General features: G+C 44.4%; 2 protein-coding genes across 4 annotated transcripts in view; one reads left to right on the top strand and one right to left on the bottom strand.

The window, feature by feature from the left end:
- Positions 1–13,525: 13,525 nt before the first annotated feature.
- On the bottom strand, positions 13,526–17,988 carry Gm46752 (predicted gene, 46752). Of its 2 annotated transcripts, XR_001783391.2 has the most exons (3): positions 17,599–17,760; positions 17,145–17,404; positions 13,526–13,565 (listed from the first exon to the last, which is right to left on the bottom strand). XR_001783391.2 is itself a non-coding variant. In XM_030252289.1 (2 exons), the coding sequence occupies exons 1-2, from the start codon at positions 17,927–17,929 to the stop codon at positions 17,307–17,309; spliced, it is 429 nt and encodes a 142-aa protein (XP_030108149.1). In that variant the 5' UTR covers positions 17,930–17,988; the 3' UTR covers positions 16,973–17,306. The 2 variants fall into 2 exon arrangements, 1 of the variants encoding a protein (XP_030108149.1); XM_030252289.1 differs by lacking the exon at positions 13,526–13,565 and having other exon boundaries at positions 16,973–17,404; positions 17,599–17,988.
- Positions 17,821–20,905, top strand: part of Ptprj (protein tyrosine phosphatase, receptor type, J) — a 150,939-nt gene continuing 147,854 nt past the window's right edge. Inside the window, exon 1 of one of the 2 annotated variants that reach the window (XM_006498991.4) lies at positions 17,821–18,359. In XM_006498991.4, the coding sequence (XP_006499054.1) occupies positions 17,928–18,359 (432 nt within the window). In that variant the 5' untranslated portion in view covers positions 17,821–17,927. The remainder of the gene's footprint in view (positions 18,360–20,905) is intronic. The other variant, NM_008982.6, reaches the window with a different exon arrangement.

The raw sequence follows: 20,905 nt of genomic DNA, 5'->3' as shown, positions 1-20,905 counted from the left end.
AAACTAACACATTGGAATAGGAAAAACAGAAGGAAAACAGCCCAAGAAAAGGTACAAGAATCAGACAGAGACACAGAGACCTACTTGCTTGCACACTCAGGAATACCATAAAAACCTAAAATGGAAGCCATAATATTCTCTTTGTCTCTGCCTGTCTCTATCTGTCTCTGTCTCTGTCTCTCTATGTATGCATATATATATGTGTGTGTGTGTGTATATACACACACATATGCATGTGTGTATGTACACATAATATATACCTGTAGGTTCAAAAAAGAGAAAAAATATGTATACATAAATAAAATAAAAATAAAAATAATTTTTTTAATAAAAGGAGAAGCCCTGACACAACATTCTGAGACAAAGAACCTCCAAAGATTCTGTTGCGTTCATTTTCTGTTGGCCATATGCTGCGGGACATACATCCGACCCTTAAGAGTGGTTTACTTCCTCAGTGAGACTCCCTTGCAGAAAACTAAATATTCATTTGCAAGTGGTTAGCCATTGGAGATAGCGTCTGGGTTAGGGATGGGGCAAACGTTCACTTCTCATTTCAGTTTTCAGACCTCATCTGGTGCAGACCCGTGCAGGCCCTGTGGATGCTGCCTTGGTCTCTATGAGTTCTTATGTGTGTTGGTCTGGTAGATTTAGAAAGCCTTGTTTTCTTGGTGTTCTCCATCCACTCTGGCTCTTACACTCTTTCTGCTTCCTCTTCTGCAGGGTTCCCTGAAAGGAAGGATTTGATGGCAATATCCCTCTTTGGGCAGAGTGTACCAATGTCTCTCACTCTCTACCTAGTGTCTGGCTATGTATTTTTTTCCATCTGCTGCAGGAGGTAGCTTCTCTTACTCAGCATTGCCAGTACATACATGTTACTGAGACATCCTGGCTGGCCTACCCAGCTCATGGCTTGGATGCCTTTCCCTCAGCTTCTCTGATTCCTAGATAATCCAGCCATTTTGGCTACACTGGTCTCTTTGCCTTTTGACTGTTGCTCTTGGTTCCCAATCTGGCCCCTTGGCTTCTGTCCCCCGTACCCCTCGAGCCCCCATGGCTGGCTTCAGTCTGTTGGCCATGTTCACTCTGGACTCTTCCTGACGCTTCTGCCTATGCTCTTCCTCACATCTATAATAAACCTTCTCCTCTACCATACCTGGGAGCATTATGTCTTCGTTTCATGTTTTCATCCAATTTCCACAGTGGCTGTACAAGTTTACACTCCCACCAGCAACAGACGAGTGCTCCCTTTATTCCACATCCTCACCAGCATGACCTGTCACTTGTGTCATTGATCCTAGCCATTCTGATGGGTGTGAGATGAAATCTAAAAATAGTTTTTGTGATGGTTTGTATATGCTTGGCCCAGGGAGTGGCACTATTAGGAGGTGTGGCCTTGTTGGAGTAGGCGTGTCACTGTAGGCGTGGGCTTTAGGACCCTCATCCTAACCACCTAGAAGCCAGTCTTCTCCTAGCTGCCTTTGGAACAAGAGTTAGAACTCTCAGCTTCTCCAGCCCATGTCTGCCTGGATGCTGCCATGCCATTGTTGATACTGGACTGAACCTCTGAACTTGTAAGCCTACCCCAATTAAATGTTCTTTATAAGAGTTGCCTTTGTCATGATGTCTGTTCACAGCAGTTTTCATTTGCATTTCCCTGGTGACTAATGGTGTTTTACATTTCTTTAAGTATTTATCAGCCATTTGAGATTCCTCTATCGAGAATTCTGTGTAGATCTGTAAACTGGGTATTTGCTTCTTAATACCTAGTCATTTTGAGTTCTTTATCTATTTTGGCTATTATTTCTCTATCAGATGTGGAGTTGGTAAAAATCTTTCCCCATGTTGTGGACTGCCACTTTGTCAGATTGTCAGTGTCCTTTGCCATATAGAAGTGTTTCAATTTCATGAGGTCCCTTTTATTGTTGATCTTAGTGCCTGCACTAATGTTGTTCTGTTCACAAAGTCTTATCCTGTGCCAATGAGTTCAAGGCTATTCCTCGATTTCTCTTCTACTAGGCTCCATGTATTTGGTTCTATGTTGATGTCTTTGATCCGTTTGGACTGAATTTTGTGCAGGGGGATAAATATACGGATCTATTTGGATTCTTTTACATACAGACATTTAGTTTGAGCAGCACCATTTGTTGAAGATACTTTCTTTTATTTTTTTCCCATTGTGTATTTTGGCCTCTTTATCAAAAATCAGGAGTCCATAGGTGTGTGGATTTATGTATGGGTCTCTAATTCAATTCCATTGATCAGCATGCCTTTTTTTAAAAAGCCAATATCATGCTGCTTTTATTACTATGGCTCTGTAGTACAGCTTGAAATCAGGAATAGGGATATCTTCAGCAGTTCTTTTAGTGTTAAAAAAATTTTTTTTAGCAACCCCTTTTGTATTTCCTTAAGAAGCTGAAAATTGACCTTTCCAGGTCTGTGAAGAATTGTGTTGGAATTTCAGTGGGGGTTTGGATTTCAATTGGGAATTTCAATCTACAGTAAATCTGTAGATTGCTTTGGTAAATGACAATTTTTACTAAGTTAATCTTACTGATCCATGAGCATGGGAGATCTTTCCATCTTCCGACATCTTCAATTTCTTTCTTCAAGACTTGAAATTTTTATCACACAAGTCTTTCATTTTCTTAGTTAGAGTTACCAGAAGATATTTTATATTATTTGCCGCTATTGTGAAAACTGTGGTTTCCCATTTCTTTCTTAGGCCATTTGTCATTTGTATGTAGGAGGGCTACTTATTTTTGTGGGCTAACTTTGTATATAAATACTTTGCTGAAAGTGTCACTTATGTATACGATCAGTTCACCTGCAAATAAAGATACTTTGAACTTTTCCTTTCCAATATGTATCCCCTTGATTTCCTTCATTTGTCTTATTGCTTTAGCTTCAAGTACTGTATTGCATAGATATGGAGAGAGTGGATAACCTTGCCTTGTTCCTGATTTTAGTGGAGTTTGAGTTTCTTTTTAATTAAGATCATGTTGGCTATTGGCTTGCTGTAAATTGCTTTTATTTTATGTTTAGGTATGTCCCTTGTATCCCTAATCTCTCCAAGGCTTTTATCATGAAGGGGTATTGGATTTTGTCAGAGGCTTTTTCAGCATCTAATGAAATAATTATGTGGTTTTTTTCTTTCAGTTTGTTTATTTGGTGAATTACCTTGACAGACGTTCGTAGGTTGAGCCATCCCTGCATCTCTGGGATGAAGCCTACTTAATGAAGGTGGATAACCTATTTATTGTGTCCTTGGATTCTATTTACAAGTATTTTATTGAGAATTTTTTCATCTATGTTCATAAGGGAAATTAGTCTGTAATGCTCTTTCTTCATTGGGTCTTTATGTTGTTTGGGTATCAGTGTAAATGTGGCCTTATAAAATTAGTTTGGCAATGTTCTCTCTGTTTCTATTTTGTGGAATAATTTGAGAAATACTGGCATTAACTCTTGTTTGATAGTCTGGTAGAATTCTGTGCTAGAACCATATAGTCCTGCTTTTTTTTTCTTTTTCTTTTTTGACTGTTACTGTTTCCAATTCAGTATGAGTTATAGGTTTATTTAAATTGTGTCTCTGATCTTGATTAAACTTTGGTAAATGGTGTGTATCAAGAAAACTATCCATTTCTTTTAAATTTTCCAGTTTGGTGGGGGGCAGGTGTTTAAAGTATGTCCTTATGATTCTCTGGATTTCCTTGGTGTCCATTGTTATGTTCCCTTTTCATTTTTCATTTTGTTATTTTGTATCTTTTCTCTCTGCTACACCAAATACTCATGCCAACATTCTTAGTCTGTATCATTTTATTGGGGATTTGAGACCATTGATGTTGAGAGACATTAATGAATAGTGTTGATTCCTATTATTTCGTTGCTCTGGGGCGTGTGTGTGTGTGTGTGTGTGTGTGTGTGTGTGTGCTTCCTCTCTTTTAATTTGCTGGTCTGGGATTATTTATTTAGTTAATTTGGATAAGGGTTTGTTAATTTTACTGATTTTCTCAAGGAACCAACTCTTTGTTTCATTGAATCTTTTGTTTTTGTTATATTGATTTTAATCCTGGTTTTTATTATTTCTTGCCATCTATTCCTGTTCTGTGTGGTTTATTCTTTTGTTATAGAGCTTTCAGTTTTGAGAATCTGTCCAATTTTTTTAATGTTGAAATTTAGTGCTATGAACTTGCCTCTTAGAACTGCTTTCATAGTGTCCCATATGTTTGTGCATTCTGTATATTCATTTTCTTTCAATTCTAGAAAGTCTTTTCTTGATCCATTTTTCATTGAGTAACGAGTTATTCAGTTTCCATGAGTTTGTATGCTTTCTCTTGTTTCTGTTGTTGATATTATCAATTTTAATCTGTGATAGATAGAATGAAGGGTGTTATTTTAATTTTCTTATATATGTTGAGATTTGCTTTGTGTCAAAGTATTTGGTCAATTTTGGAGAAATTTCCATCAGGTATATTCTTTTGTGTTTGGGTGGCATGTTCTGTAAATATCTGTTAAGTTCATTTGGTTTATAGTGTTAGTTAACACCAGCATTTCTCTGTTTAGTTTTTGTATGGAAGAAATGACTGTTGTTGAGGTTGGGGTATTAAAGTCTTCTAGTATCAGTAGTGGGAGATTATGTAATACTGTTTCTTTTATAATTTAGATATCCTTGTGTTTAGTGCATAAATGTTAAGACTTGCAAATGTCTTTTTGGTGGATTTTTCCTTTGATGAGTATGTAGTGTCCTTCCTTATGTCTTTCTGATTAGTTTTGGCTTGAAGTCTATTTTGACACATATGAAAATGGCTATAGCAACTTGCTTTACATTCTTTTGTTTGGAATTTCTTTTCCTTCTTTTTACCATGAGGTGATGTCTATCCTTGATACTGAGGTGTGTTTCATAGATGCAGCAGAAGGATAGATCATATTTTCACATCTGTTCTGTTAGTCTGTGTCTTTTATTATTTTTATTTTTTGAGTCATGATTTCTTTGTGCAGTCCTGGGTGTCTTGGAAGTTACTCTGTAGACCAGGATAGTCTCAAACTCAGAAATCTGTCTGCCTCTGCCCACTGAGTTCTCAGAGTAAAGGTGTGCATTACGGTGTTACCTTTTTTAGTCTGTGTCCTTTTATTGGGAAATTGAGACCATTGATGCTGAGAAACAGAGACATTCATGAACAGTGTTTGCTGATTTCTGTTATTTTGTTGTTCCTGGGTGGTGGTGGTGGTGGTGGTGGTGGTGGTGTGTGTGTGTGTGTGTGTGTGTGTTCTCTTAAATTTGCTGGTCTGGGATTATTTATTCCTTGTGTTTTTCTTAGGTTTCCTTCTAGTGCTTTCAGTAGGGCTGGATTTATAGATAGATATGGCTTAAATTTGGGTTTATCATGGAATGTCTTATTGTCTCTATTATAATTGAAAGTTTTGTTGGGTATAGTAGCCTGGGATAGCATCTATGGTCTCTTAGAGTTGGAAGAACATCTATTTAGGTCCTTCTGGCTTTGAGAATCTCCAAACAATTTAGGTGTTATTCTAATAGGGATGCCTTTATATGATACTTGGTTTTCCCCTTTTAGCTTTTAACATTCTTTTTTTTGTTGTTGTTTGTTTTTTTGTTTTTTGTTTTTCAAGACAGGATTTCTCTGTATAGCCCTGGCTGTCCTGGAACTCACTTTGTAGACCAGGCTGGCCTCAAACTCAGAAATCTGCCTGCCTCTGCCTCCCGAGTGCTGGGATTAAAGGCGTGTGCCATCACGCCCGGCTGCTTTTAACATTCTTTCTTGCTTTTTATGTTTGGTGTTCTGATTATTATGTGCCAAGGAGAATTTCCTTTCAGGTCTAGTCTATTTAGTTTTCTGTATGATTCTTGTACTTTGATAGGTATCTCTTTTTTTAGGCTAGAAAAATTTTCTCTTATGATTTTGTTGAAGATATTTTTGTGCCTTTGTCCTGGGTTTCTTCTCTTTTCTCTATTCCTATTATTCTTAGATTTTCTCTTTCCATGGTGTCCCAAATTTCCTCGATGTCTTGTGCCAGAAATTTCTTAGATTTAATGTATTAACTGAGATATCCAGTTTTTTTCTGTTGTGTCTTCAATGCCTGTCTCTCATTTCTTGTATTCTGTTGGTGAGCTCTGCCTCTGATGTTCCTCTTTGAGTTCCAAATTTTTCATTGACAGACTTCCCTCATTTGAGTTTTACTTACTGCTTCTATTTCTACTTTCACATCTTGAACTGTTTTATTCATTTCCTCCCACTGTTTGTGTTTTCATAAATTTCCTTATGGGATTTATTAATTTTCTCTTTAAGGACTTCTATCATTATTCACAAAGGGTATTTTAAGGTCTTTGTTTTGTGCTTCAGCTATGTTGTAATACTCAGGGCCTGTAGTGGTGGGGTTGTTGAACTCTAGTGGAAATATACTGTCCTGGGTGTTATTGATTGTGTTTTTATGCTGGCATCTAGGCATCTGGGGTCGGAAAGGTTGTAATTCTAGGTGATGATCTCTGGTCTTGTCTTTGTTGGGTGGCTGTTTTGTTCCTTTGTTTCCATGTCTGGATCATAGGAGAGTGTGGTGGCTGTTTGGTGCTTGGTAGGAAATTCTTCTGGGATCCTTCTAGGTGTGGTCACTGAGGGTTACAGGTAAAATGTGTTTTTAGGTATTGGGAGCAGACACTTACGAATGAGGATGGGTGGAGGTGAGGTGAGAGGGAGGGGGTGGGAGGAGAGAAGGGAGGGAAAGGTCCTATTGGGATGTAATAAATAAATAAATTAATGAAAAAAAATGAGGATAGACTAGGAGGAGTGGTTCTGAGGAGGTTCACAGAAGGTAGGAAACAGGGTGTTCCATCAGGATCTGTTTAGTTTCCTGGCAATGGAGGCAGAGAGAGTGAGGAGAGGCCACAGCAGCTAGTCTGCTATAGAGCTGGGGATAAAACTGGGGGACTGGGTATGAGGAGAGGAGGGAGAGGAAAAATCTGAAGCTTGCTGTACTGATTGGTTTTAGGTGTCAACTTGACACAGCTGGAGTTATCACAGAGAAAGGAGCTTCAGGTGAGGAAATGCCTCCATGAGATCCAACTATAAAGCATTTTCTCAATTAGTGATCAAGGGGGAAAGGCCCCTTGTGGGTGGGACCATCTCTGGGCTGGTAGTCTTGGGCTTACTGGCTGAGCAAGCCAGGCAAGGCAAGCCAGTAAGGAACATCCCTCCATGGCCTCTGCATCAGCTCCTGCTTCCTGACCTGCTTGAGTTCCAGTCCTGACTTCCTTTGGTGATGAACAGCAGTATGGAAGTGTAAGCTGAATAAACCCTTTCCTCCCCAACTGCTTCTTGGTCATGATGTTTGTGCAGGAATAGAAACCCTGACTAAGACACTTGCCTACCATCTTCTCTGGCCTACCAGCTTCTCTGGCAAGCTTGGCTGGTGGGTTCCCACAAAGTGTTGCTGGATTTCTTGCTGGGATAAAAGTATGAGTGGGGGTAAGGAAGTTTGGATTTGGAGGAAGAGCTGTGTGATCCACTGGAGATGGAAGCAGAGAGGAAGGGGAGGCTGCAGCAGAGTTTGGGATGAGACTGGGGGGATTGGATTTCAAGGAGAGGAGGAAGAGGTGAAGATCTGCAGTATGGCTGCCGGCTTCCCTGGCCCAAGTGCTCCATCCACACCCTTTCTGTCTCACAGGTATCTACGGACAAACTGACAATAAAACAAAACAACAAAATCAGATATAACAAAACCAAACAAATCAGAATAGGACAAAAACAACCAAACAAGAAAAGGAGGCAAAGAAAATGTACAAGAAACACATATAGATTAGAGACACACATGGTCGTACACACAGACATCCCCCAAGAAAACACGAAACCGAAAGCCATAATATATAGGTAAAAGATCTACAAAGTTAAAGAAAAGTTAAAGTTAAAGAAAATCTATAAAGTTAAAGTTAAAGAAAAGTTTAAAGTTACTTAAAATTATGGGACTAAGAACCTTCAAAGATGCTGCTAAGCTCATTTTGTGCTGGCCATTTACTGTGGGCACTCAGCCTGCCCTTAAGAGTGGTTTGTTTCCCCAGGGAGACGGCCTTGGAGAGAACGAACTTTTCCTTTCAAGTGCCTATCAATTGGAGACTGCTCCTGGGCTAAGGATGGGATGTCTGACATCTAGCCCAGTGGCTAGCACGACTAAAATTGTTTTTCTAATAAAGTAGCTGTACTGGCTGGTTTTGTGTGTCAACTTGACACAAGCTGGAGTTATCACAGGGAAAGGAGCTTCATTGAGAAAATGCCTCCATGAGAGCTGTAAGGCATTTCCTCAATGAGTGATCAAGGTGGGAGGGCCCCTTGTGGGTGGTGCCATCCTTAGGCTCGTAGTCTTGTGTTCTATAAGAAAGCAAGCTGAACAAGCTATGGGAAGCAAGCAAGCCAGTAAGGAACATCCCTCCATGGCCTCTGCATCAGCTTCTGACCTGCTTGAGTTCCAGTCCTGACTTCCTTTGGTGATGAACAGAAAAGTGGAAGTGTAAGCTGAATAAACCCTTTCCTCCCCAACTGCTTCTTGGTCATGATGTTTGTGCAGGAATAGAAACCCTGACTAAGACAGCTGGCTTATTAGATTCCCTGTGACGGGTTAGCTCTGGCAGGTCATTGCACCTGTGTTATATGTCTTCCTCTCCCTGGCTGTAATTCTGTCTCTCCAGCTTCTACTGTTCACTGTGACCATCTGCTCTGTCTTGATCTGTTCCTGGCTGCAGCCCTATTAGGCTGGTGGTTCCCATGTAGGCGAGAGTCTCAACAGCCTCATGTCTCCCTGCCCCTGAGATTTGCTGCCACTGCTCTGTTGAAGCACTGGCTGTCCCATGTCATGTGCACTCAAAAACCATTTCTTTGGTTGATGGCTAACAGATCACACTCTTGCTCCAACTTCTGTTTTTTTTTTTTTTTTTTTTTTCTTTTTTTTCTTGATGAGAAATACGTGGGCTTGGGAGATAGCTCAGTCCGTAAAGTGCTTACCATGCAAGAGTGAGGAATTGAGTTTGCTCTCCAGATTCCTGTAAAAAGGGATGTGATGCTGTCCTTGAAATCCCAGCACTGGGGAAGCAGAGACAGAAAGATCCCTGGATCAGCTTACCTTGATTGGAGAGCCCCAGGGCCCAGTGAAAAATGTTATATCAAAAAACAAGGTGAGTGACTTCTGAGGTATGACACCTGAGATTGACCTCTGACACACACAGTATACATATGTATGTATTTATATACTTTTCAAAGGCACTCTATTAGTGATCTACATTTTCTAATTATTATTTATTTCTTACACCCAATCATCTATGAACTCAGCTCATCAATTTATTAACACACTGATGAAGTTATTATCCTTATAATCAAATCACTTCTCAATAGTACCAGCATATGGGGACCAAGCCTTCAACACAAGAGCCTTCTTGAAGGACTCTTTATATCCAAACCATGACAACTGTTTTTCATGTGTGTCTGGTATGTGTGCATGCATATATACATGTGCACCTGTGTAGGTGCATGTGTGTGTAGGCCCAAGGTTGTAGTGTGTCTTCCTTGATTGTTTTTTACCATACACAGTAAGGTCACATGTCTCACAGAACCCAGAGTTCACTGTCTTGGATACTTTAGCTAGATAGCTTTCTCTGTGGATTCTTTGTCTCTACCTCCTGAACATTGGGATCTCAGGTGGGCCACTACACCTTCCTGTTATCTCAATGAGTCCTGGGGATCCACACTCTTGCCTTCATACTTGCATGGCAAGCACTTTACACAGTCAGCCACCTTTCCAGCCTCCATAACAACTTTATAAGCTTTAAAAGTTGTATAGAAAGGCATGTACATGATATATATAGAAATATATTGATCATATATCAATTATGTACATACATATATATATTTGTGTATGTGCGTATAATTCTCCTTCTCCCTATCTCCATAACGCATTCTGACTTTTTCTATAGATTACACACCAGTAATTCCAGCACTGCAGAGGTGGAGGCAAGAAGATCAGGAGTTAAAGGACAGCCTTGGCTGTACACTGAGTTAGAGGACTGCATGGACTGCATGAGACCCCATTCCAAAACAAAGCAAAACCCAAACCAAATAAAATTGGAGTTGGGTGGCTAATAGCTTTGTGAGTCTCAGGTGTGTAGAAAATAGACCTGCTTGGATGCTTCTAGTTGGTGCCAAAGGGCCAAGAAGCAGGAGCCAGGGATCCTCTCAGATGTCAAATACCAGGTCAGAGTCAGGCGGAACCCTTCATTGCTCTAGCCTGCTATCTCTATGGTACTTCATTGTGGATGCCTGTCATTGTGCCTGCAGGGATGAGAGGAAGGCAAACTAGGCTTTATCAGAAAGGGCCTTTGAGTCAGCTTCTGTCAGTCTTGTCTGTACAGATCACAGCTGCTCTGCAGACTTCTTTCTGATATATTTCTTTGTTGAGGACCACAACCTTTTTGCTATCTTGGACTGTAACTTTTTAGTCAAAGAGGTAGGTGACTTTCAAAACTATTTTACTTAAGGCTGGCAAGGGAGTGCACAACTGTCCTCCTGGAACCTGGAAATGATGGCAGAGACCAACAGTTCAAGATCGTCCTCAGCTACAGAGTTTAAGGTTTGTCTGGACTACGTGAGAACTCACCTCAAATAAGCAAAAGAAGGGGCCAGGAATATGGTTCAGAGGATAAAGACCGGCATGATATCCTGAGTTCAGTCCTAGGGACTTACATGGTAGATAGGGAGAACTGCCTCATAAGTTGACCTCTGACCTCAATACATGCCCTGTGGCATGGGTACTCCTACTCCCTACATACATATAGAATATATATAAGGAAGTGTGAAAAGCCCAACTCCACAAACAAACAAACAAACAAACAAGTAGGGATGTGGGGATAGCTCGTCAGTCAAGCGCTCACTGTGCAAGCCTGAGGATTTGGATTTGATCACCTGCACCCATCTGAAAAGGATGTTTCAGTGGCGCACATTTGTAATCCGTATCTGAGGCAGGGACAAACAGAGGCCGACTGGCCAGCCTGCCTAGCTTACTTGGTGAGTCCCAGGCTGCTGTGAGATTCTGTCTCAAAGAGTTCAGATAGATGGCTCCCTAGGAGGAATGACAGCTGAGATTGCCCTTTTGTCTGCACTGGCATGCACATGCATGTGCACATGTACCTGCACATGTAAGTACATCTGTAAACATATGAACAACCAATTTTCAAACTGGGCCATGTAGCTCTTACTTGTAAAGCCAACTGTCAAGAGGCTGTAGCAGGAGCATGAGTTTGAGGCCAGCCTAGTTTACACAGTGGGCTTTAGGTTGAGATCCAGAGACCCTGTCTCAAAACAAAGCAAAACAAAACAACCACACATCCAACCCCGAAAACCCCCAGAGTAACTATTAAAAATAAGAGTAAGTATTTCTCAGAACGGGAGTGAGGGGAGGTAACCGCATCTCTCACCTGTGTGCTGCTCAGTGCGGATTTCCGAGTCCTGGTCCATGTGCCCATAGTTGCTGAGGTGAGTGCACAGAAATGGGCATGTTAACTAAAGGCAGGGACAAGAGCTAGGAGACACATCCCTCCCTCGGCATGCGGAGGTCCTGCCAGTCAGTGGACTTGGCCAGTTCCTCCCACACTTGCATGGTCTTACAAACCTACTATGCAGCTTGTTGAAATGTAGATTTAGACTCAGTAGGCCTCTGACCAGGCCAGAAGTTCTGCCTTTTTTGGACAGATTTCCAGGGCTTGTCCAAGCTATTGGTCAGGAACCCATACTATTGACAGGCAGACTTTAGAGGTTGTTTCTGTTCTCAGGATACCTCTGCCTCTGCTGTATGTCCAGCCCCGGCTCTTGTGAGTAAAACAGATGGCACATCCAGGACACAGCATTCCTTTGCTGGCTCAGTTTGTCTGAGTTTAGTTTGTTAGTGTGCTTGTTAGTCTGTTCTCTGGGGTCATGATAAACACCCAAGACAATCAGGAGGATAGGCACATTTTGGCTCCCAGTTTCGGAGGCTCCAGTATATGGTCACTTGACCTTTTTGCTTCAGGCTTGTGGTGGGGCCACGAGACATGACCTAAGCATGGGGTGAAAGAAAGTTGTTCATCTCAGAACCTCAAAAGTCTCGGTGTCTCTTTTGATGGCATGTCCCACTGGCCTTAACTACATCCACAAGGCTCCATCTTCTAAAGGATCTCTCAAGGGCATCTACCATCTCTTAAGGGCAACATAGGTTGGTGTGGAATCCTTTAGCCTTTGAAGGACATATAAAAGCCAAACCATGGGATTCTCTAAACCTCTCTGCCCCTTTACAGGAGCAACTGACAATATTCTAGATGCCTTCTGCCCCAGCAGATGGGGCTGAGGCGGCTGAGGAAGCACACAATGAAGACTGATCCTCAGCTAACTTGAGGTGGACATGAAATGAGCCTTAAGTGTTCGAGATTTAGGAGGCTGTCTGCTGTGGCAGCAGCAGAACCTAGTCCATCCTGACCAATTCACAAACACCCCTCACTGTGTAGCCCTTGGCTGGCCTGGAACTCCCAGACATATAGACATGGCTGGCTTAGAATTCCCAGAGATCCACCTGTCTTTGCCTCCTGAGTGCGGGGATTTCTGACGTGTGCTACCTGTGGCCAATATATAGGATTTGAACTTGGTCCATCTGGTCCAAAAGACATACTCTTTTTTATCATATATATCTGCTCCAGATCATCTAGAAAGAGATGTTAAGACTTGAAAACATGCCCATAGCACTTACTTTACAGGAAACATTACAAGTGCTTCAGCTATTTTAATGCAACGCTGAGAGATATAGATGATCAACATCAGCATCTTCACTGATGATAGATAAGGATATTGGAGCATAGAGAACCTACGGAACTGTGTTCAGGATCACACAGTTAAGTCATGGCAGTATTTGAACTAAGTAGCTGACTCTACTGCAAGAATCATACATACACCTACTACATTTGGTTCCTAAAGGCAAAGCCATCTGTCTGTCTGTTCCTAAAGGCAAAACCATCTGTCTGTCTGTCTGCCTAATTATATACTTATACATATAATTAAGCTATCTGTCTTTCTATCTATCTAAGTATCTATCTATCTATCTATCTATCTATCTATTTAGATTATAGGATACTTTCTTCTCTATCAGCAATTATTGCAGATTATTTCTTATACTGATTTCAGAAACCTAGATATTCTATATTCCTAGCACAATGTGATTAGATTTTATTTTCAATTTGGAAAGAAGGGGAGTCGGAGACCTCTGGGCCTGAACCCACTCATCTTTTCTAGACTTTTCATCTCTCAGCTCTTCCTTTGTTTGAGGGGCTATTCCCACAGAAGGCTCCTCTGCATTCTGTCCCCTGCCTGCCACTTCTGGGCATTGTGCAGTTGTTTCAGGGCTGTCTTAGTCAGTGTTCTATTTCTGTGAAGAGACACCATGACCATAGCAACTCTTATAAAGGAAAGCATTTTACTGGGGCTTGCTTACAGTTTTAGAGGTTTAGTCCATTATCTTCATGGCAGGGAGCATGGCAGGATGCAGACTGGTACCTGAGAATTAAACATACAGGCAAATATGAAGACAGCAGGAAGAAAAAGAGACTGGGCTTTTCAAATAGTGCTACTGTCTGGTGACAAAGTGTTCAAATCTATAAGCCCATGGGGCTATTCTTACTCAAAGCACCACACAAGCCTTGGACAAAAGCTCTTTGTCTTTTAGGACCCGAGTTCCCTTGCTACTTCCTCTTTCTAGGTATTCGAAGACCATGGATCTTGGGTCTGTCTTGCCAGGGTATGAAGATCTTTGGTCCTCCTAGCTTTGAAGGAGGGCTGGAGACACAGAAGCAAGTGGGATTATCATGTCACGGAATGCAGGGGACCCTTGAAAGCAACGGCTGTCCCTCCTACATCCTTAGGTGGCTGCACTGAAAAATGTGTTACACACAGCTGACTCTTTGGAAGTCAAGCATTTTTTCTATAACACACACACACACACACACACACACACACGAGAGAGAGAGAGAGAGAGAGAGAGAGAGAGAGAGAGAGAGAGAGAGAGAGAGAGAGAGAGAGAAGTAAAGAATTAGGGAAATACTTAACGATGCAAATGCTTGAAGTCAGAAACTCAGAAACAGAAAAGGTCACCACGGCACTCCAAAGCTGTGAACTTGGGCAGGTGATTCAGGCTTTTGTGAGGGAGGAATTAAGGTCTGATAGATGAACATGGCATTCTAACTATAGCCCAGTAACTAGTCCACAGGAAACATCCTGTTCATATTATGAAGATAAAGTGCTACTTTTTCTTTTTCTTCTTTTTCACAAAGATTTTTTTTTTCCTTAAAGTCTTCCTTTCCATTCTGATTCCATTCAAGTTAGCAAGGCAGGAAGGTCTCAGGGCAGCCATGCCTGCAGCATTAGCTAATCAGACTCTCAAGAAACATTCCATTCCGCTTAGGAGGACCTTGGAGAATGGTTTGCTCATGGTGGCTTTTAAAGTACACAGAGGGTTGCCAGGCTGAAAGGACTCCCTCTGGGGCTGGTGACCTGGTTTGAGGCCAGTGCCCAGCAAGCCTGCCTCCTGCTGGGATGTAGGATGCTATTAAGGACGCGTCTTCCTCTTCTCAGTTGTGTGTGGGGTGAAGTGGAAGTCACAAATTCTATCTCTTAACTTTCTAAAATTGGTGGGAGACAGGCTTAAGAACACAATAATAAAAGCAACAGTTACAGACTGCCCACAAGAGCACTTGACGTCACCTTTTATCTGCAAACATCAAGAGGTGAGGTATTATGGCAGAGTGCCAAGAGAGAAATGGTTTCAGTTCCTGGTTTTATCATACACAGCTTCGTGACCTTGCATAAATAACTGGTTCTCTATCAACCATTTATTTTTATCTATCCATGTATCTCTTTGTAAATAATTATTATTAGAGACACGATACAGGTAGCTTAATAGAATTGTCTAAGCATGTTTGACAACAAGGAGTGCTCAAAGAGCTGGTTTAAAATACGAAGTCCCAGTATCACCCTATAGAGTTTTAAGGAAAGACCCAGTTGCCCCTCCAACCCCAGTCTTGCCAGTGTCTCCTCCTTCTTGTTCTGGTATTTTTATGTGCCTGTCCCTATAGTCAATAAAACTTTAGCCTTTGTGTGAAGGGGAAATGATAGAAAAAAGGTCCATTAGCATTATACTGTATATTCTCAAGGCACATGTATATATTGAACTTTGTAAAATAGATTTATTTCTGAAAAGCTGTTTTGCAAACAGAATATGGTATGAGTGTGTGTGTGTGCTTGTACATATGAGTGTATGTATGTGTGTTGTCTAGGTATATAATTAGTGTCTTATTTTGCTATTCAAAGGCATGCACTTAGTTTAATTAAGTAAGTACAACAGGAATGACTGCTATTTGCTGTGAATGCAATGATGAGCAAGACACAGGCCCTGTCTTTGGGCAGCTTACTTAGCTCCACGAGGACGGCAGTCAAATAGACAGAGGGGATCTAGCTCAGCTGCTAGGGTGCCTGCCTAGCATGCATGGAGCTGTGGACTCAGTCCTCAGCAGTGCATAAGTGGGGTGTGGTGATGCATGTTTACAGTCCTGGCACTTAAGCATAGAGAGAGGAGGATCAGAAGTTTGAGGTCATTCTTCAGGTATATTTGAAGTTAGGGGTCAGCTTGGGCTACCTGGGACCTTTTTATAAAACAAAACAACTCCATAAATTCAAAACTGTGGTTAAATAGAATTAAGCATTGGCAGCTATGGTTCACAGAAGACAAGTATATAACACCATTCTAACTGCAAAGAGAGACTGTGGTATCCCTTTGCCTAGGGAATGATTCTTCCCTAGTCTGTCTTTGCAAAGAATCCATGTTCCCCATCAGGTAACCACACATTTTAAGAGCCCCAGCTCCTACAATGTACTGAACATGCTAGGCATCGTGAAGATGCCACAGAGTAGGCAGAGGAGATGAGGTCCCGCCCACAAGGAGTTTCCAACTAGCACTGTTCAGGGTTCATTTCTCATACAGAGTATCAGTTCATCTTGATTTGTTTATTATGCACGTATTAACCCCTTCTCAGAGAAGGCTGTTAGTTCTTAAACGGTCACTACCTCTTAAATGGGGGCATACATTCTACCCAGTAGGAAATCAAAGGGCATGCAGGAGTTCATACCCCTGTTGACAGAACCAAGATGTGAATCTGTGGCAACTGGGATGGTGCAAGGTCTGTGAGGATCAGGGGCAGGTACAGTTCTATTAGCATTATAACTCCTTTCCTCTGGGCACCATGGAAGGTGCTTTATTTATTTATTTGTTTATTTTTATTTTTTAATTTTTTTGAGATGAAGTCTCTTTATGATGTTACCCCAGCTGTCCTGGAAATCACTCTGTAGACCAGGCTGGACTTGAATTTACCTCCTCCTGTTTCTGCCTCCTGATTGCTGTGACTAAAGCTGTGTGCTACCATGCCTGGCTGGTGTGAGTGCTTTTAAAAAACACCTGTTTCTGCCTCAAGAAGAGTGAGGCAGGGAGGAACATAACTCCTGTGGGCTGTGATAACCAGATAGTGTTTAATCAAATGCAAAATACCAGAGGACAGGTGCAGCCCCTTTCCCCTCTGTTCTCTGCGTGAAGCTGGGACTCTGAGGCCCAAGGGATGCCTAGAAGCAGGCTGGACACCTGGTGGTCTACATTCCAGTTCTCATAGGGTCCAGACTAGATTCACTTCACTATCTTGGCTGCTCAGGTCTTCCCAAATAGAACGCTCCTGTTTCTCTGTTTCTCAGAAGGTCAAGGTTGAAGAATCTGCCTTCTGATTTTTTTTTTTTTTTTTTTTTTTTTTTTTGCCAAGTTGCTCCCACTTCCTGCCACACTGCTCCCCTCTCTCTGCCCGGTGAAACCCAACCATCCATCAAAGCCCAGCTCAAGTGTCACCTCTTCCTTTGGTCAGAATCAGTCTTTCCCTCCCTAGCATGCCTTGGTTTGGTACTGTCTGTCATTACTTCTAGGTGCAGTAGATAGAGCTCTTTGGTTTCCTCTCGTGAGCCTGGGCACAGTAGCAGTATTCGTGGTAATTTGTAACTCCTTTCAGATCAGGACTTGTGATGACAGCTGCCAGATGGGCTCACCTTATGTCCCACCCTCTTTGGGACTTTACCCATGATCTCATTTAATCGCCAGGCAAGTCTCGGTAGACAGGTACCCGTAGTATCTTCCTGTTACACAGGAGCATAGAGTGGTCAAGAGAGGTGAGGCATCTCTCTCCAAGTCACACAACCAGGATTACACAGTTAGTATATAGCACAGCTGGGCTTGCCATATGCCACAGCTGGGGCTCTAATCACTGGACCAGCTTCTGTGCAGGCTCTCTGACTTCCTGGCCCAGCGTCTGGGGAGAGAACAGAATACATGGTGTGCTTCCAATAGTTTCGGGGGGTTCACCCACACCCTCCCCCAAAGCCCACCCACGGGCCAGGCTTCACCAGATTGCGGTCTAGAAGCAAGCACGACTGTGACCTGGGCAAGAGGCACGCTCAAGCCAGAGCCAGGGAGGGAGTCCCAGGCTGAAGAGTCCCTACTGACCCATCCATACTAGCTCGTGGCTCTGGAACAGTGGAGCAGCGTCCCGGGTCCCGAGTCCCAGGAATGTGGGAGGGCTAGGCGGACAGGGAGGGGGCGCTTCCTCCGGCCGCGGGAGGGGAGACGCCAGAGCGTGCACCGGGCTCGCCACCGCCCACTCCCCGCCCGCCGCCAGCTCGCTGGGGGCGGGGGCCGCGGCGAGAGGGCGGCGAGGGGCCGCGGAGCACGGCAGCGGCCGGCCCGCCCGAGCGGGAGGAAGCGATGAATATTCAGAGGGGGAGGGGAAGAGAGGGGGCCGAGCGCTCGGCGCGGCTCCCTGCAGCCGGAGCCGCATGACGCGCGGAGGAGGCAGAGGGAGCAGCCGGGGCCGCGGGAGCCGGGAGCTGGGAGCCACGCGCGGAGGGTGGGCGCCGCTCGCTCCGCCCCGCGAAGCCCCTGCGAGTCTAAGGCCGCGGCCGCTCCGCGCCAGGCGCGCTAGGCTCCGCCGTGTGGCCGCCGCCGCCGCCGCTGCCATGTCCCCGGGGAAGCCCGGGGCGGGCGGAGCGGGGACTAGGCGGACCGGCTGGCGGAGAAGGAGGCGGAGGCGTCGGCTGGAGACGGAGACGAGGGCGCCCGGCTTCGGGCACACGGCGGGGCGCGTCCCGGGCACGTTCCAGGGCGCGCAGGGCATGAAGCCCGCGGCGCGGGAGACGCGGACACCCCCGCGCTCGCCCGGGCTCCGCTGGGCGCTGCTGCCGCTGCTGCTGTTGCTACGCCAGGGCCAGGTAAGCTCTCGAGTGGGCCTGGGCGTGTGGTAGGAAGACGCGGGCCGAATTGGCATCGCCTGCACCTGCCCGGGTGTCACCCGTTCCAGGAACACCCGGCGAGGGTCTGAGAGATCGTGGTCCTGGGAGCCTTCCTCCTGGAGGAGGCTGGCAGGGATCTTGGCCAGCCTCCTGCTCCCGCCACTCAGCCCCTTCCCTGGCTCCCGGGTGCCAGGGGAAGGGCAGGATTCCGGGGTCCCCAGGGTGTCCCCCGCCGTGCCCGTTGACTCTTCCATAGAAGCTCCCGCATGGGCTGCAGGCGGCGGTGGCCCGGCCTTTCCCGGAGCTGGTCACGTCTGGCCAGCGCGGGCCCTGCTTGCGCGCCCGAAGCGGCCGGAGGGGGCGTGTTTGCGGAGGGCTGTGGATGCGGAGCAGGGACGGCCTGGCTGAGCCGAGGCCGACCTACGACCCGGCCTGGAGGGGCACGAGGGCTTGGACAGAAGGGCAGTGGCGGTGGCCGGGTGCTTGGGGACAGGCCCTGGCGCTGGGCGGTGGGCGAAGCGCCGGACTCAGAACCGAGGGCGCTTTTTGTGGGGGAAAGTTCCCAGCCTTGCCAAGGTGGCCGCTCAAAGGCGTCCCTTGAGGCTGCTGGCTCTGTTCTCATCATCGCTCCTGAGATAGTGCTGGCTTTTCTGGGTGTGCATTCGTGCTTTGTGGGCGCTAGCTATACCCCTCCCCTCCAGACTTTTCTTTTCTTTCTTTTTTTTTTTTCCTTGCTTCACTTTTTTTTTTCCGATAATGGTGGGACTCGAATTTTGGATCTTTTCTCTCAGTGGTATTTTCATGGCAGGGGATGTGATGCAAGGCAGCTGGGGGGACATTCCCATTTTGCAGATAGGGAACTGAGGGAGAGAAGTGAAAGAGTGGAATCACCCAGCTGGTGCTGCGGGAGCTGAGCAAGCGAGTTCTGCCTCACAGCCTTCTGGGAACTGGCTGTGGTCTTGAACTCTGCAGCTGAAAGTGGCCTGGAGGATGCTCTTGTCTTGCTTTTTGCTAATGAAAGTCTCACTTGCTTTATAGGTACCAGCTCTAAACAGACAGTGAGACACAAATGAAGCATAGGCTGGGGATGGAAACTGACTTTGAGAGAAAGCTTTGCACACACACAGACACGGGAGGGAGGGAGGGAGGGAGGGAGAGAGAGAGGGAGAGAGGGAGAGAGAGAGAGAGAGAGAGAGAGAGAGAGAGAGAGAGAGAGAGAGAGAGAGAATGAGAATATGAATTGTTCTAGAGGAAACATAGGCACTGGGGCAGCAGAGCAGGCGGGCAGAAGAAGGGAGCCTGAGTCTGGGCCTGAACTAATTGTCAGCAAGGGTAACTTATAGTTTCTAAAGCAGGATTTGCACAGGACTCGTGGTGTTGTCCCCAGCAAATAATTCTTTACTGGACTGGGTAAGAGCTGAGTCTGAAGAAGAACCAGAGTTGATTTTGCCCCTTTTCCCCAATTCCATCTTTAGCAAAAAGCATCTGCAGGAATGGGGGAGGGGACACACCATTTCATAGTAGAATTGTTTGAATGGCTTCCATTGAAGAGTGAAAGAATTTTGTAAATATATATTATATATGTACACCACTTTTCATATAAAGCCTTTTCAGATGGGATTGGGGATTTATTGGGGAACATTGTGGATGGGCTGTCTTCATCCTTTCCCTGTAGGAAATTCATGCACAGCAGTCTTTGACGTTAAAGAAAAAGAACTGCTTCTTATTTGAAGTTCCCCTTCTCCAAGAATTCGCTATGCAGACTAGGGTGGCTTCAAGCTCATTGAGATCTGTTTGCTTTTGTGTTCCATGTACAGGATGGTGTGGTCTTGAAATTCTCTTGAACTAAAATTTATATTATAGAAACATTTGAGCTACATTTCTCTTTAGTTTAATTTGATTATACATATGTATATGTATGTATCTGACTTTTGTTTCAACAATAGTAGAAGTTGCAAGCTGTGCTTTGAATCAGCAAAAAGTATCTTGGGTAAATTTATCTCTTGCCCAATCCTTCCTTGTGTTTCTTTAGCACATTGCTACCCTCCGCCTGCCTTGGGTTTGCTTATTTCCTTCCTCTAGTTTGTTCTGTAGAAACTCGAGAGTCCTGTCTTCATATTCTTGTTTTTGTATTTGTTACAAAATAGGAAATATAAAAGGTTTCATGAAGAAATATCTCCAAAAACAATCCTTTTCAGCAGTTTCATTTTGATATGGACTCTTGCAGGGGATCGGCACCTTCTCTCTCTCTCTCTCTCTCCCTCTCTCTGGTGCTGGGGATGGAACCCAGGGTAGGGGATGCGCTCTACCACCAAGTTACATTCTCAGTTTTAGAGAAGCCCTGCGCTTTTGAAGTGACTCAGAGACTGTGTCAGGGGCAGATAGGATGGGTCATTGAGTAAGAGTTCTTGCTACACAAACATGAGGATCTGAGTTCAAATCCCTAGGGCCAGTGTAAGATGTGGAGTGTGGTTGTGTGTGCCTGGAACGGGCATACTCTGGGGTGTGGAGACTCACTGGGGCTT

The sequence above is a fragment of the Mus musculus genome, chromosome 2, assembly GCF_000001635.26.
Source record: "Mus musculus strain C57BL/6J chromosome 2, GRCm38.p6 C57BL/6J".
Classification (NCBI taxonomy): Eukaryota; Metazoa; Chordata; class Mammalia; order Rodentia; family Muridae; genus Mus; species Mus musculus.
This window is presented reverse-complemented; position numbering and strand designations above follow the sequence as displayed.